Consider the following 12,790-nt stretch of genomic DNA (forward strand, 5'->3'; position numbering starts at 1 on the left):
CTCCCCAAGTATTCCCAAGTCACCCTTACCGTGGGTAGCCTCGGTGTTTGTGTACGTGTAAAGAGAGATGGCCTCCGATGGTTTGGGGTGCTTTACCCCAATCCTGTAGCTTGGAAAAGCCGCATCATTCAGCCTGTGTCACAAAGTTGTAAAAGCAACTCTTGCCTTCGCCTTTCTCCTTGCAGGGGAGTGGAACGTGCAGGCGCGCCGGTGCGGGCCGCTTGGGGGCGCTCTCTCCCCGAAGTAGGTCGCAGAACGGCCGGAGAAGTCTTTTTCCTTTCCCTTGAGCCGGAGGTACTTTGGCAACATCTAATGGTGTTTAAATTTTGATTGAACTTTTGTAATAATCAGAGGCCGCTCAACCTGCAACTTATGCCACCCTCACAAGCAAGTAGTGCTTAGCCTCATAAATCATATGAGGCTTAGCCTCATAAATCATACTGGAACTTTGGCCATAAGGGGGTGGGGGGCACAGGGAGGGACAAGCTTCCTCTGGGAGGGGACTGGCTTTGGCTTATTAATAAAAACAAACAAACAAACAAACCAAACCACCTTACTTCTTCATAAAGTTAACTTGTCCCTGAGCTGAAATTTGAATATTACATCTGAACAAATTTTATGAAAAATCAAATACCTTTAACAGGCATAATGTGTTGTATCTTAGAACATAACATAAGCCTTTGTCTAGTGACATGAGTAAATAGAATCCATAATAAAAGAATTTTACATTGCTATTGGACATGCATAAGGTGAGCTGTAGGTGGGTTTAGGTTGAAGTTACATGGTTTTATCTAAAGGTACAGTCAGAGGACACATTGGGCACACAGTGGGACCACACTTGAAGTTTTATCTTCTTAAGCTATGCTCTGCTTTTAATGAACATTCTTAAATTCTGTTTGTAAGCTCTTAAACCTTTGTCTTTTGCAGTCTTTCCTTCTCTCTCTCTCTCTCTCTTTTTTTTTTTTTTTTTTCCATTTTATTGCCTTGCAACAAATTAACCAATCTCTAAAAGTATTTTGGATTTCCTGGTGTTTTCCAGGGAAATAGTTGTTCTCTAACCTTCTGTCCCATTTCACTACTGTCTCATTTAAGACAAGGGATTACTGCAGGAGCGAATTGCTACTCTGACACACCTCCTGTTCTTTATTCCTCAAAACCCCCAAGCTAATAGACTGGGAAGATAGCCTCAACTTTTTGGAAACATGCAACTTTTACGACTTCAAAATATAATTGGTTTCTTTGTTCAACACATGAAAAACAAGGAGGAGAAGCCGAAGGCTGCCCAAGCCAGGTGTTTCTTGTTGGCAGCCTGCTGCCTAATGACAGGCTCCCAGGGAGCAGCTGCCTGCGAGTCGGCTTTGTCTGGCCTATTGTTGAAGCGCACCCCTCCTGAATACACACGCTGCCCGGGGCAGACCCTGGGAATGACATCAACTTGCTTATCTTAGAAACCTGCGAACCTGACCCAGGGTGCTGAGGTTGGCTTGCATCTGCCCGGCCAACTAATTGTGAGCTCTCTGGCCCACGATTGGCTGTTCCTCCACTCGGTAATAGGTTAAGCAAAGACACTGCCATTCCATCTGTTCAGCTATTCATTGTTCTTCCTGCCTGCCTGCAAGTCTGCAGCTAAAACTGTGTTAAGGAGCCACTTACTGCTGAAGCTGCTACAGAAACCAATGTCTTTGTATTTTCCTGCGAACGTGAGTATCTGTGCTACTTCATGCCTCGCCCGCTAAACTTTGCTAAACCTTGAGAGTATTAATTTGAACTCTGAAGGACAGGAAGCACCTGAAATGGAAGGCTACCCATTGTTACATGGTGCCAAGATACAGGAAAATTCTCTCTGCAGACCTAGGTCTGGAGCCCCATCAATAGTGACAGCCTCGGGAACATTTGCACGGCGTTAGGCATGGCATGTGATCATCTGGTCCTTAAGGATGAGTTCTGACACGTTCTGATGTTTTAATAATGAATTTGGGTTTTATCTTGTCACGTTCTTGTGTTTCTTCAAGTGTGCGCTGTGAACCGGTAGTAAGATGTGATAGATGTTTCCATTGTCTTAAAAATCTGGCTTGGGGGAGACAGACTGATGCGCAGGTAGAGGTTCTGGACAGCCTGTTACTTGTAAACAGGATGATTGAGCAGTCACCTGCAGTTTCGGCAGTCACGTATAGTTCTAATTTCTCCCATCTTTTAGTTTTCCTCCCTCTGCCTTCGTTTCAAAAATCAGGCTGAAGGTGTCATTCCAAAACTACTGCTTGCAGGAGTCCTGTGATGGGGAAAGCAGGAGACAAAGACTTTCATCTGTCAGTTGGGAGGGAAAGAGCGAGCATAAAGGGTTAAAAAGAGGTTTTCATTTCTACCACATGCCCTATTGTGTGAACATATGCATGAGTCTATTGAAAGTTTTCAGAAGACGGGCAGGCCACCAGTTGCTGGTCTCCTGCAGTTCCAGGAGGACATCTGTTGCCCCAGAGCATTAACCAATCTGTTCAAAGGGCCATCCTTCCTTTGTTAGCCGGAGGGATGCAGACAACAGCACTCCCTGAAATACAATGGTAATTAAATACACGGAGACTACAGCAGTAGTATTTATTACATATTCATTATTTTATTTTCATTGTTCTCCTAGTATTGCCATTTGGATAACAACCAGAACCCACTTTATGGCATTGTAACTTTACCTTACAAACAAACAAATGGATTTAACAACATCGTGTTTTCATATTCCTAATGAATTGATATGAGGCTCTTTAGAAATAAAAAAAAATTTTTTCCCCCATTGGATTTGAGGTGAAGGATGATCCAAGTCATCTAATGAGAACTTTCAGAGATCTCACCGAATGGGGGAATTTGTGTGTCTACAACAAATTTCTAGTAAATGAGCATATTGCTTTCAGCGAATACAAAGTTTCTTTTGACAATTAAAATAATTGGTTACACCTCATCATCTACAAGATTAGCATGAAAATTTGGGTCTTTTTCAAGAACTGTTATTTGATTTTTAACTTATTAAGCCTTTAGCAAGAAAAATTATTTTCGTTTCCAGTACAGTATCTGGAGGGAATCTTTAGCTTTGTAAGTGTAGAAATCTGCATTCAGACTATTTATATTTTTGCCCAGTGCCTCCTGTGTTCATGAATATAGTGTGTAAAGGCCAATTGCAATGGATTCCTGATATAAAATTTCAAAGTTAAGCCATATTTTTTTTTGCAGTTTTGTAAGGGTTTTTTTTAATAACTATGGGAATATAAACACCGACTTGTTTTGGGTGTGACATTTTGTCTGTGCTGCTGCTTCATGAAATGAGAATTATCCTTATCAGTTAATAGTTGATTAATTTAAAGACGACCGGCATACATTGGCATTTGAGTAAATGCAAAACTTAGGAGTCTAATAAATGATTAGGAAATTAAGGAGAAAAGTATTTCCTACCTTACTTATAATAATAAATTAGGTGATGTTGTTGGAGTCTTTGCTATCTTTTTCAACATTATATTGATCATTTTTAAGGCACTGAACAAAAATAGATTCTCTACTATTCTTTGTCCTGAGATTTTTTATAATAATACCTCATAAGTTTTACACATGACATTACTTTGACAAGTACTGGCCGATGAAAATATTTTTTTTAGCTTTTAAATCCTAAGACTTGTGTTTAATTTTTTTATTGAGTGATTTCAAGGTAGTGTGGGGGAAAAAAATGAAGTCTCATGTGAAGTCAGGGCAATGTTTCACTGATCTCAAGTGAGTGAAGAAGTATTTCAGATTGAAGTTTTAAAAACCAAATGTTTCCCATCCGGTCACAACAAGTAAGGTTATTTCAGATTTGGATTATGTAGCAGAGATGATCTAGGCCTAGTAATTGAACTCCTTTGCCCATATTTGTACTATTTCATATTTAGTCTATTGATCGATTGGAACTAAAAATAACTATTTAACTGCTTGTTGTGGACAAGATGACATGGGGTAACTTTCTCTCATGTAACCAGTGAGGTACAGAACATGAAGAGAGTCCTGTCAGTGTGGGGAAGAAGTTTAACTAGAGTATCTTAAAAGAAAAAATATGGTACCTAACTAGATTAGATGTTGATTTTTTTTAAAGTAGGGTAGAGTCAGTATTAACAATCATGTTAGCCCAGTGACTATAAACTTTTTACTTCCATAGTTTCGATAGTTTGGTGAGTTGTAAATTACAAGTTAAAAGTGTATGGTATTCACTAAATACATTGGTGTATACAATTGAGTTTTCTCTGGTTTAATATTATAAAAAGCAAATTGTTGGTAATCTCATAATTTCCCTCCCTATATTATAGCCATATAAGAAAGTGATACAGTAGAGCAGATTTACACTATCATGAACACTTCTTTTTCTATTAGACTGAAGTGATAGAGAAAGATTGAGATCTTTAGCGTGGATAATTTTTAGTTTAAAAACTTTGTAGTATTTGGTTTTGTTTCTTGAATGCTGTGAAAATGAAGAATAATTTCACTTATTCTCTAAACATTTCATGTCCATGTTCCCCAGTGGCTGTGTTTTTCATGCAGTATTCATCTTGTTTGAAACTGTCCAAAAGGAAAACACTTGAGCCCATTATTAAAATAATATTTCCTAGTTCAAGTCCGGGATTTGGTCAGTGACTCATTATCTTGAAGAATTATCTCACAGCAGCACTTCTGCAAAACCCAAACTTTTCCGGGGAGATCAGAAATGCTGCCCATTAAATACACTTCCTGCGGTCGGAGCAGACTGTGGGGTTTACAGAACAATGATGTCGGAGCTTCCAGATTGGTTTGGCAGCTTCATTGTTCTCGGAGGGTAAACCAGACGCACTTAAGTCCCAGTCTCTTTTATAGGCTTTTGTTCATACCAAATTCTTGTTTCACTGGGCTGGCATTCACGGTGGCGTGTTAAAGGAGTGCAGCTTAGCAACCAGCCTCTGGTTGCCAGGCAGCCCGGCTTCCAATAGGTTTTCCTTGTTCGAGATACTTTTGGTGGGGAGCTCTGCGCAGGCCACAGTGCAGATTTTCCTTTTAACTGTATCCCTTCATTAGGATTCTGTTGTGATTTGTTACTTGCATTATGGTGTCAGTATATTACAGTAGTTAATAAATCACGGAGTGTAAAGATTTGCTTTCAAAATCCCTTCCTCGAATTCTAAATTATTGGGCTTGTGCATATCCATATTAATAGGAAAAAAAATTTTTGAAATGGATACAGCTCCGTCACAGAGCAGATGTATGGAGAGCTCTCCTAAGGAGTATTTCTTTTTATCGGCTGTGCTGTCTGGAGTCAGCAGAGCTCGATGTTGCTTTAAAAGTCATCAGCGCTGTATTACGAGGACAATGTTATCTGTCTTCTCAAGGGATACAACCTGAAGAAACTCCTGTAAAATGTGGAGTTCTACGCTGAGGAGATCTTAAATGCGGTGTTATCAAGCCAAAGATCCCATGTTCTATTCTCGAGTGTTTAACACACTTAATATCATTTATTTCATTATGGAGCCATATTTCCCTCCCTAATAAGTTCACCAAGGATGCATTCAGATGTGTGACTCCTTAGAAAAACACTTAGCATTTTCTCTTAACATTTATTTAATAGCTCCTTCCTAGTGTAAATAAGAGCTTTAGAATAGAATGTTTTTGCAGTTTGCTTTTTTAGATTATTTAAATAGGTGTCCTATGACTGTCTGAAGTCTGGCTCCCATTGCCGGACTGCCGTTATCCCTGGATGGAACCCCGGGGTTGCCCTAGGAAGTAAACTGCTCATGTGACTATGTCCTCACGCTGAAACACAAGGGCAGAAATAATTTTATTTTGCTAACCTATTCCCGGTCAAGAAATAGCAATGATTCCCAAGAGACTTTAAGGAAAATTGACAAAACAGCAAAAGTGTTTTAAACCGTAAAAGCATTCCTGTGGGAGGGAGGGAAGGCGAAGTAGGAGAGGAGATGACTCTTTAACCAAATGCGGATAGTGGGTAATTAATTATCGATGTAGTACAGAAGTATTTTCTTTTTTAAGATTTTATTTATTTATTCAACAGACAAAGAACAAGTAGACAGAGAGGCAGGCAGAGAGAGAGGAGGAAGCAGGCTCCCTGTGGAGCAGAGAGCCTGATGCGGGGGCTCGATCCCAGGACCCTGGGATCATGACCTGAGCCGAAAGCAGAGGCTTCAACCCACTGAGCCACCCAGATACCCCCAGAAGTATTTTCTTACATTAGATTCAGAAATCAAGATAACATGTATTCAGTGTACTTTAACTCATTGCTGTTAATTTCATGTGAACTGTACCATTTCTCTGCTTTCTGTAAATGTGCAGAGAATAAAGGAGTTTTCCCCCCTGGAATGAAATAGATGGCACTGTCCCTGACCCTTAGTAAGGGTAACATCCCATTAAAATGTGTATTCTGATACTATGTTCTGTATCCACAAAATAAGGATTGTTAGGGCAAAACTATTTGTCTGCTAATTGGAGTATAATTCGCTCGGTGATTATTTAGTTCTTTGTTGACTGTTGGAATTTGTTGACTGTTGTCACCTGTGCTCTGTTAGCACTCCACCTAAATTCTGTCTGGAATGTCTTCAGATTGTTGTTAAGCTTGATCCAAATTAATGTCAGTCTTTCAAGTATAGTAAGTTAACGTTTTCCTTTCTTTCCATATGGCTTTCCCTTCAAATACTCTTTACAAATGTTTATGAATTCTTTTAGAGAAAATGTACATAACCTATCACCGTTCATCTAGAACCTGCTTTTCGGCAATATTGTAGGTGTCGCTCTGAAACACTGGCCTTTCTGACAGTGGAGAGATCTCTCCCACCAAAGGTCAAGAAGTGCACGATAGAATGGGAAAAGTCACTCAAAACTGGGTTCAAAAAAAAAAAAATCCAGTTCCACTAGTTACTTTCTTTGTTGCCTTAAAGGGATTACGTGGCATTCTACTTCCAAACTTCTTTATCTGGAAAACAGGACATGGTACTATCTGGGGCAAAGGTGTTGCGAGGGCTGAGGAGATGGAGAGAAACCACCGCGCTGCATATTCCGTGGTCTGGCAGTGTACTTTCACGTTCTTTATGGGAACAGAAATGAAACAGTCCAAAATTCTAAGAGTCTTACATGTTTTTTCTCTAGGAATACGGGGTGCTTTGCATTCAGGAATACAGAAAAAATAGCAAAGTGGAGTCAAGTACACGTAACAGCTTCATGGGCTTGAAGGATCATCTGGGGCACGACCTCGGCCACCTCTATGTGGAGAGCACCGACCCGCACTCAAGTGCACCCGTGCCGTGGTCGATGGTAGAGAAGCCGACCATGGATCAAGTGCACTCGGGGAAGGAGGAGAAAGACGCGCCGGGAGGGAAGGCGAGCTCGGGCGACTCGGACGGAAGCGCACATTCTGATAACGAGTCCGAACGACTGCGCGTGTCGGTGGAGCCGTGCTTGGTGACCAAGACTCACAGACAGCTGTGCCGGTCCCCCTGCTTGCAGCCCCGCGCGCTGACACGCAGTGACCTGCTGCGAGACTTGGAGCCCGCGGAGGCGCCGGCGGCGTGCGGGGAGGCGGCGCAGCCCCCCGACGCGGTGCGGGAGTACCAGACCAAGCTGGAGTTTGCGCTGAAGCTGGGCTACTCGGAGGAGCAGGTGCAGCTCGTGCTCCACAAGCTCGGGACCGACGCCTTGATCAACGACATCCTGGGAGAGCTGGTCAAGCTGGGGAACAAGAGCGACGCCGAGCCGGCCGCGAGCGCCGTGCCCAGCGCGCCGCGGGACTCGTCGTCCCTGGAGTCCCAGCGCTCGGACTCGCCGATGCAGGAGCCGCTCGCGGACGACGGCGAGAACCTGAGGCCGGTGGTCATCGACGGCAGCAATGTGGCCATGAGGTGAGGGCGGCCGTCCGTGCCCCTTCTTCCCCTCCTGGGGGCGGGGGGCTTGCTCGCTTCGGCGTCGGTTCTCTCCCGGCGGCGGGAGAGGTCAAGATGGTCCCGCATCACAGCGCTGGCCTACGTGTGTCCTAGCTGTGTCGCCTCTGGTCTCCTGCCAGTCCGCTTGTGTGTGTGTGGGGGGGGGGGGGGGTCGGGGAGGTGGTAAGCATTCTCACCGCACTTGTCCTTAAAGACAGACACCCCCCCCCCCCCCGTAAGTCTCTCTTTCCTTTCCCGCATCCTGCTGCATTACTGTGGCATTAAAATGAGCGCGTGTCCCTGGCTGAGTGTTGACCACTGGTTGTAAGGGAAGGTCTGGAGTTCGGGGATATTTGGCACTTTTGAAATCTAGTCGGAGAAACAGTCTGTTTCTTTGCGAGTCAAATAACCATAGGGAAAACATGCCAGTTCTTTTCGAAAATTATTTTTATTGATTTGGGAACGAACCGAAGTTAGAGTTTCAAATGTCTTTTGTTTCACTTAAATGTAAATTCAGGGGGGCCTGGGTGTCTCAGTTGGTGAAGCGTCTGCCTTTGGCTCTGGTCGTGATCCCAAGCGTCCTGGGATCGAGTCCCGCATTGGGCTCCCTGCTTGGTGGGAAGCCTGTTTCTCCCTCTCCCTCTGTCTGCCACTGTGTCTGTCTCTCTCTCTCTCTGTCAAATAAATAAATAAATATTTTTTAAAAATGTAAATTCAAAAATAATTCCTTAGGAATGGGATTTTTAAAAAAGCAAAAACTTCTAATGAAGTTCTTTTTACAAATTGTGATAACATTTTAAATGCCTCTAAATTCAATTAGTATAAAGTTAATTACCCACAATGTTCTGAACACTGGTGGGGATCTAAAAATAGGGAAAGGTGTCCACTCTTTCAGAGAGCTTAGAATTTCCTATATCGTTTCTTAGGAAATGCTCTGATGTTCTCTACCACAAGTATCATCTGGAGAAGCGTCTAGACCAATGCTGTTCCATAGAAATATAATGTTGGCACATACCTCAGTTTAAATTTTCTGGTACTTATATTAAAAAATGAAACAGGTAAAAATGATAGGAAAGGACATATTTTATTTAGACGCATATAGCCAAAATATTATTTCAACATGTGGTCAATAATGAAATATTTTGCATTATTCTTCTATAGTAAGAGTTAGGACTGGCTATGTTACATTTAGAGCACATCTCAGTTCAGACAAGCCAGACTCCAGTGCTCAGTAGCACCCCTAGCCAGTGGCCGCCATACTGGACAGTCACTTCTAGAGACCTAGGTCACTTCTAGACACCATCCCACACACAAACCTGCCAAGTGCAGGTCCAGGGGTAGCTCATGCATTGACTTTTGTCACAAGTACACCAGCTAATAAGAATGTATGCTGAAATCTGGGAGCCACTGGTTTTTAGCAGGTGAGAGTAAGGGCTTGTACCAGGGTGTGAGATGGATCAACTTACAATCCTCAGTATAACCTTTTCAGGTGGAAGCAGTGTTATCTTTCTTTCATTTACAAGCAGATGAGACTTGCAAGGTATTAATTGTTTACCCAAGGAAAAGCATAATTCAAACCCAAATATGTCTGACTTCTAAGTCTGTGTACTTTTTATCGGATAATGAGAGATAGAAACAAGTTGAAAAGGTTCAAGCCAGACCTTTTAAGGTCTTGAGTGACAAGCCAGAGAATTTAAACTTGACCCTAATCCAAAGATACCTGAAGGTTTTTGAGGAGAGGATGTAGAAATAGAGTTATTCCTTATACTCATAACCTGGCAGTGATGCTTAAAGTGGATGCTGCAGGTAGGAGATCAATTGGGATCTCCCCACAACCCTTTCTCACAGACTACAGAGGGCCTTGAGCGTCCTAGAGGTATGAAGCATAGGTATGGCCTTGAGAAGACTTTCAGTAAAATAACCTCTCTGTTTAATCTTTCCCAAACTTAGCCCCTTGTAATCCAGAACTAGGAAATGGTTACCTAAGCAGAGTGGTAACTTGTAAGGCCAGAACATCATGAAATCTCCAGAAGGAGTAGTGTGGGAAGGTGATAGGATCGGGAGGAACCACCTAGAACTGTAGCCAGAAGTCAGAATCCCCAGGGGTATCTTAAAAAAAATACACCTTCTAGGACTCTACTCTTGAATCAATGGGGCTATGATAGAGCCTAAATAATAATGTATTTCTTGAGTGCCCAGGTATTCCTGGTACATAGCCAGTGTCACAGGTCATTCTGCATGAAATGTGAGTGTTTACAGGTCAGGAGAGAAGAGTAGCATGAAAAATACGAGTGTTAGAAAAACCAAGGGAGCCACACATGCCATCAGGAATGGACGGAGAGCAGGCTTCAAGGAGAGAATATCCCGTGGGTTGTACTGAAAAACGATCAGAGGACATGACAGCCAGGAAGCCACTGTTTTCAGGAATTCCATTTGGCATTGAAGATAGAGGCCCAGTTACAAGGATGTCAAGAAATTAAGGATCTGGAGCCTGGCTGGCTCAGTCGGAGGAGCGTGTGACTCTTGATCTCAGGGCTGGGAGTTCAAGCCCCGCACTGGGCATGGAGCCTCCTTAAAAATTAAAATTAAAAAATAAATAAATAGAGCTAGATCGGTGTTCTAGAAAGTTGACGGAGGAAGGGAAGAAAGAGGAGGAAGAAGTGTTGGGGGAGGATTTTGTTTAGTTTGGGGTTTAAGAATGAGCCTAGGTAAGCGGAAGAGACAGGGAAAGCGTGTCCGGAGGAGAGGAAGGCGGTAACCGGGGGACAGTAGCCGGGTGGCTGAACTGTGGAAGCCGCATTCTGAAGGGGGAGAACAAGATGGGCACCAGGGGAGTGTCTGGCACTGGAGGTAAATGCACTGTAAATGTACAGACACAGACAGACAGGAGGGGGAGAAGGGCAGGAGATTTCTAGAAGGTGGAGCCCATAGAAATGAATTCATAAGATGGATGTCATTTAGATAAGCAGTGTCACAGTCGGATCAGCCTCCTGTCCACTCCCACGACCAACACCTAGCTCCCAGTGGAAATGAAAATTTCCACCGGAAATAATTGAAAATTTGCATCTGACTCTAAAGTCCACTCCTCGCACATGGTGGAAATCCTCCCCAGGAGAACTGTGGTTCAGAACTAGGCGGCATCCTGAAGGCATGTGAACACCGTCTGTTCTGTAAGTAGAAGACGGACGTCTGCCCCCACACTCGTGCGGCCCCACCGGCTCCCCCTGCTGGACGGGCGGGACGGTGCAGAGTCTGCTCTTCTCACCATCTTGTATTTTAATCTGACGCTGGGAGTGAAGTGCTCCAGGCATCTCAGGACAGAACAAGTTGACAGGAAATTTTTAGTATAGCAGCATTATCCTGTCAGTCACAATACAATGTTGTAGCACGTCCGTAACTCTGGAAGTGCCAGAGCTCGTGAAAATTCATAGTAAACGTCTATATTCAGCCATTTGTAAGATCCCCATAAAGTAAGAGAAAAAAATCATTTAAAAATACCTATCTACTTCAGATTCAAACTCTTATTTTAACAAAAAATGCGGACAGATTTCACCCATTTCATGTCTCATAAACTAGAACATGCTTTTACTTTTAAAATTAATTGCCCACTCACGCTAAGTTAGGCAAACCTATTACATAATTTGTACACACGATGTTAAAATAATAAGTAAATGTGGGGATGAGTTAAGACTAGAATACTATTAAATTTTCCTTCTGATCTCTCAGGCAGAAGTAGTGCATATATAAGATGAATATATTTTTAGTTTCATTTAAACGCCTGCAATAAAACTGATGGAAAATGATTCTTTAGATAGAAATTAGAAGTAGGAAAGCAAGGGTATTTTTATTAAAATTACCAAAGTAGGCTTTAAAAAAAAATGAGTTCTCTCTGTACCACTTTTGTGATTCTAAGTATGTTGTTAAAACTTTCCAGCCTTCCTTTTCAGAATTGTAAAAAGCAGAATTCTTATCTTACAGGCCTGTTATGAGAACTAAAGATAATTAATACCAACTGCCCAGCATGTCATAGGTGCTCAGTAAATTATAGTTACTGCATTAGAGCTAGATTTTGTATTTCAACCCGGAATATAGTAACTAATGAATACTTTGTTATCCCAGGGCTTTTGTTTTTGGGTTTGTTTGTATCTAAAAAGCATAGCAATTTCACAGTCCATTTTATTTGTATAATTTATAGGACTGTTTTAATTCTTGCTTCAAGTTTATATTATCAGTGGTCTTCAGTGATGATTTCCCCAGTTTCATAAAGAAGACTTGGACTCAGGGCACCTGGGTGGCTCAGTGGGTTAAGCCTCTGCCTTTGGCTCAGGTCATGATCTCAGAGTCCTGGGATCGAGCCCCGCATTGCGGGCTCTCTGTTCAGCGGGAAGCCTGCTTCCCCCTCTCTCCCTGCCAGCCTCTGCCTACTTGTGCTCTCTCCCTCTCTGTCAAATAAATAAAATCTTAAAAAAAAAAAAAGACGTCGCTGACTTGGGCTCCTAGATCCAGGTGCCGTCCAAGTAACGCAGGGAGAAGCCACATTGAGATAGACACCAGAGCTCCCAGGAGAGCAGAGACCCTCCTAGGGGACCATGGAGGGAGCGTGTTTCTACTCCACGATAATTAATATGCTTTTTAAAATGTGCCACACTGATACAGGTTCTGGGCAAGTTTGCTGAATAAGCGACTGACAATGACCCAGAACTTAGTGCAGCACAATTTGTGACACCTTTTCACTGCTGAGAGTGGAGGGCATAGCATGTTGAAACAGAAAGGTAAACTACATTTGGGGAAAGCCCTAAACGTTTACATATATAGTATTAGGCACTCACAATGTGTTTGGTTTCTGAAATGTGAAACAGAATGAAATTTACATTTAGTGGAGCTGG

At 42.6% G+C, this 12,790-nt stretch overlaps 1 protein-coding gene across 4 annotated transcripts in view; it reads left to right on the forward strand.

The window, feature by feature from the left end:
- The window catches only part of ZC3H12C (zinc finger CCCH-type containing 12C), a 74,463-nt gene that overhangs the window by 29,872 nt on the left and 31,801 nt on the right, over positions 1-12,790 (forward strand). For all 4 annotated transcript variants that reach the window (XM_082682492.1, XM_082682493.1, XM_082682494.1 and 1 more), the window contains exon 2: positions 7,135-7,883. In XM_082682492.1, the coding sequence (XP_082538618.1) occupies positions 7,135-7,883 (749 nt within the window). The remainder of the gene's footprint in view (positions 1-7,134; positions 7,884-12,790) is intronic.

Source organism: Mustela nivalis, assembly GCF_964662115.1.
Source record: "Mustela nivalis genome assembly, chromosome: 9".
Taxonomy (NCBI): Eukaryota; Metazoa; Chordata; class Mammalia; order Carnivora; family Mustelidae; genus Mustela; species Mustela nivalis.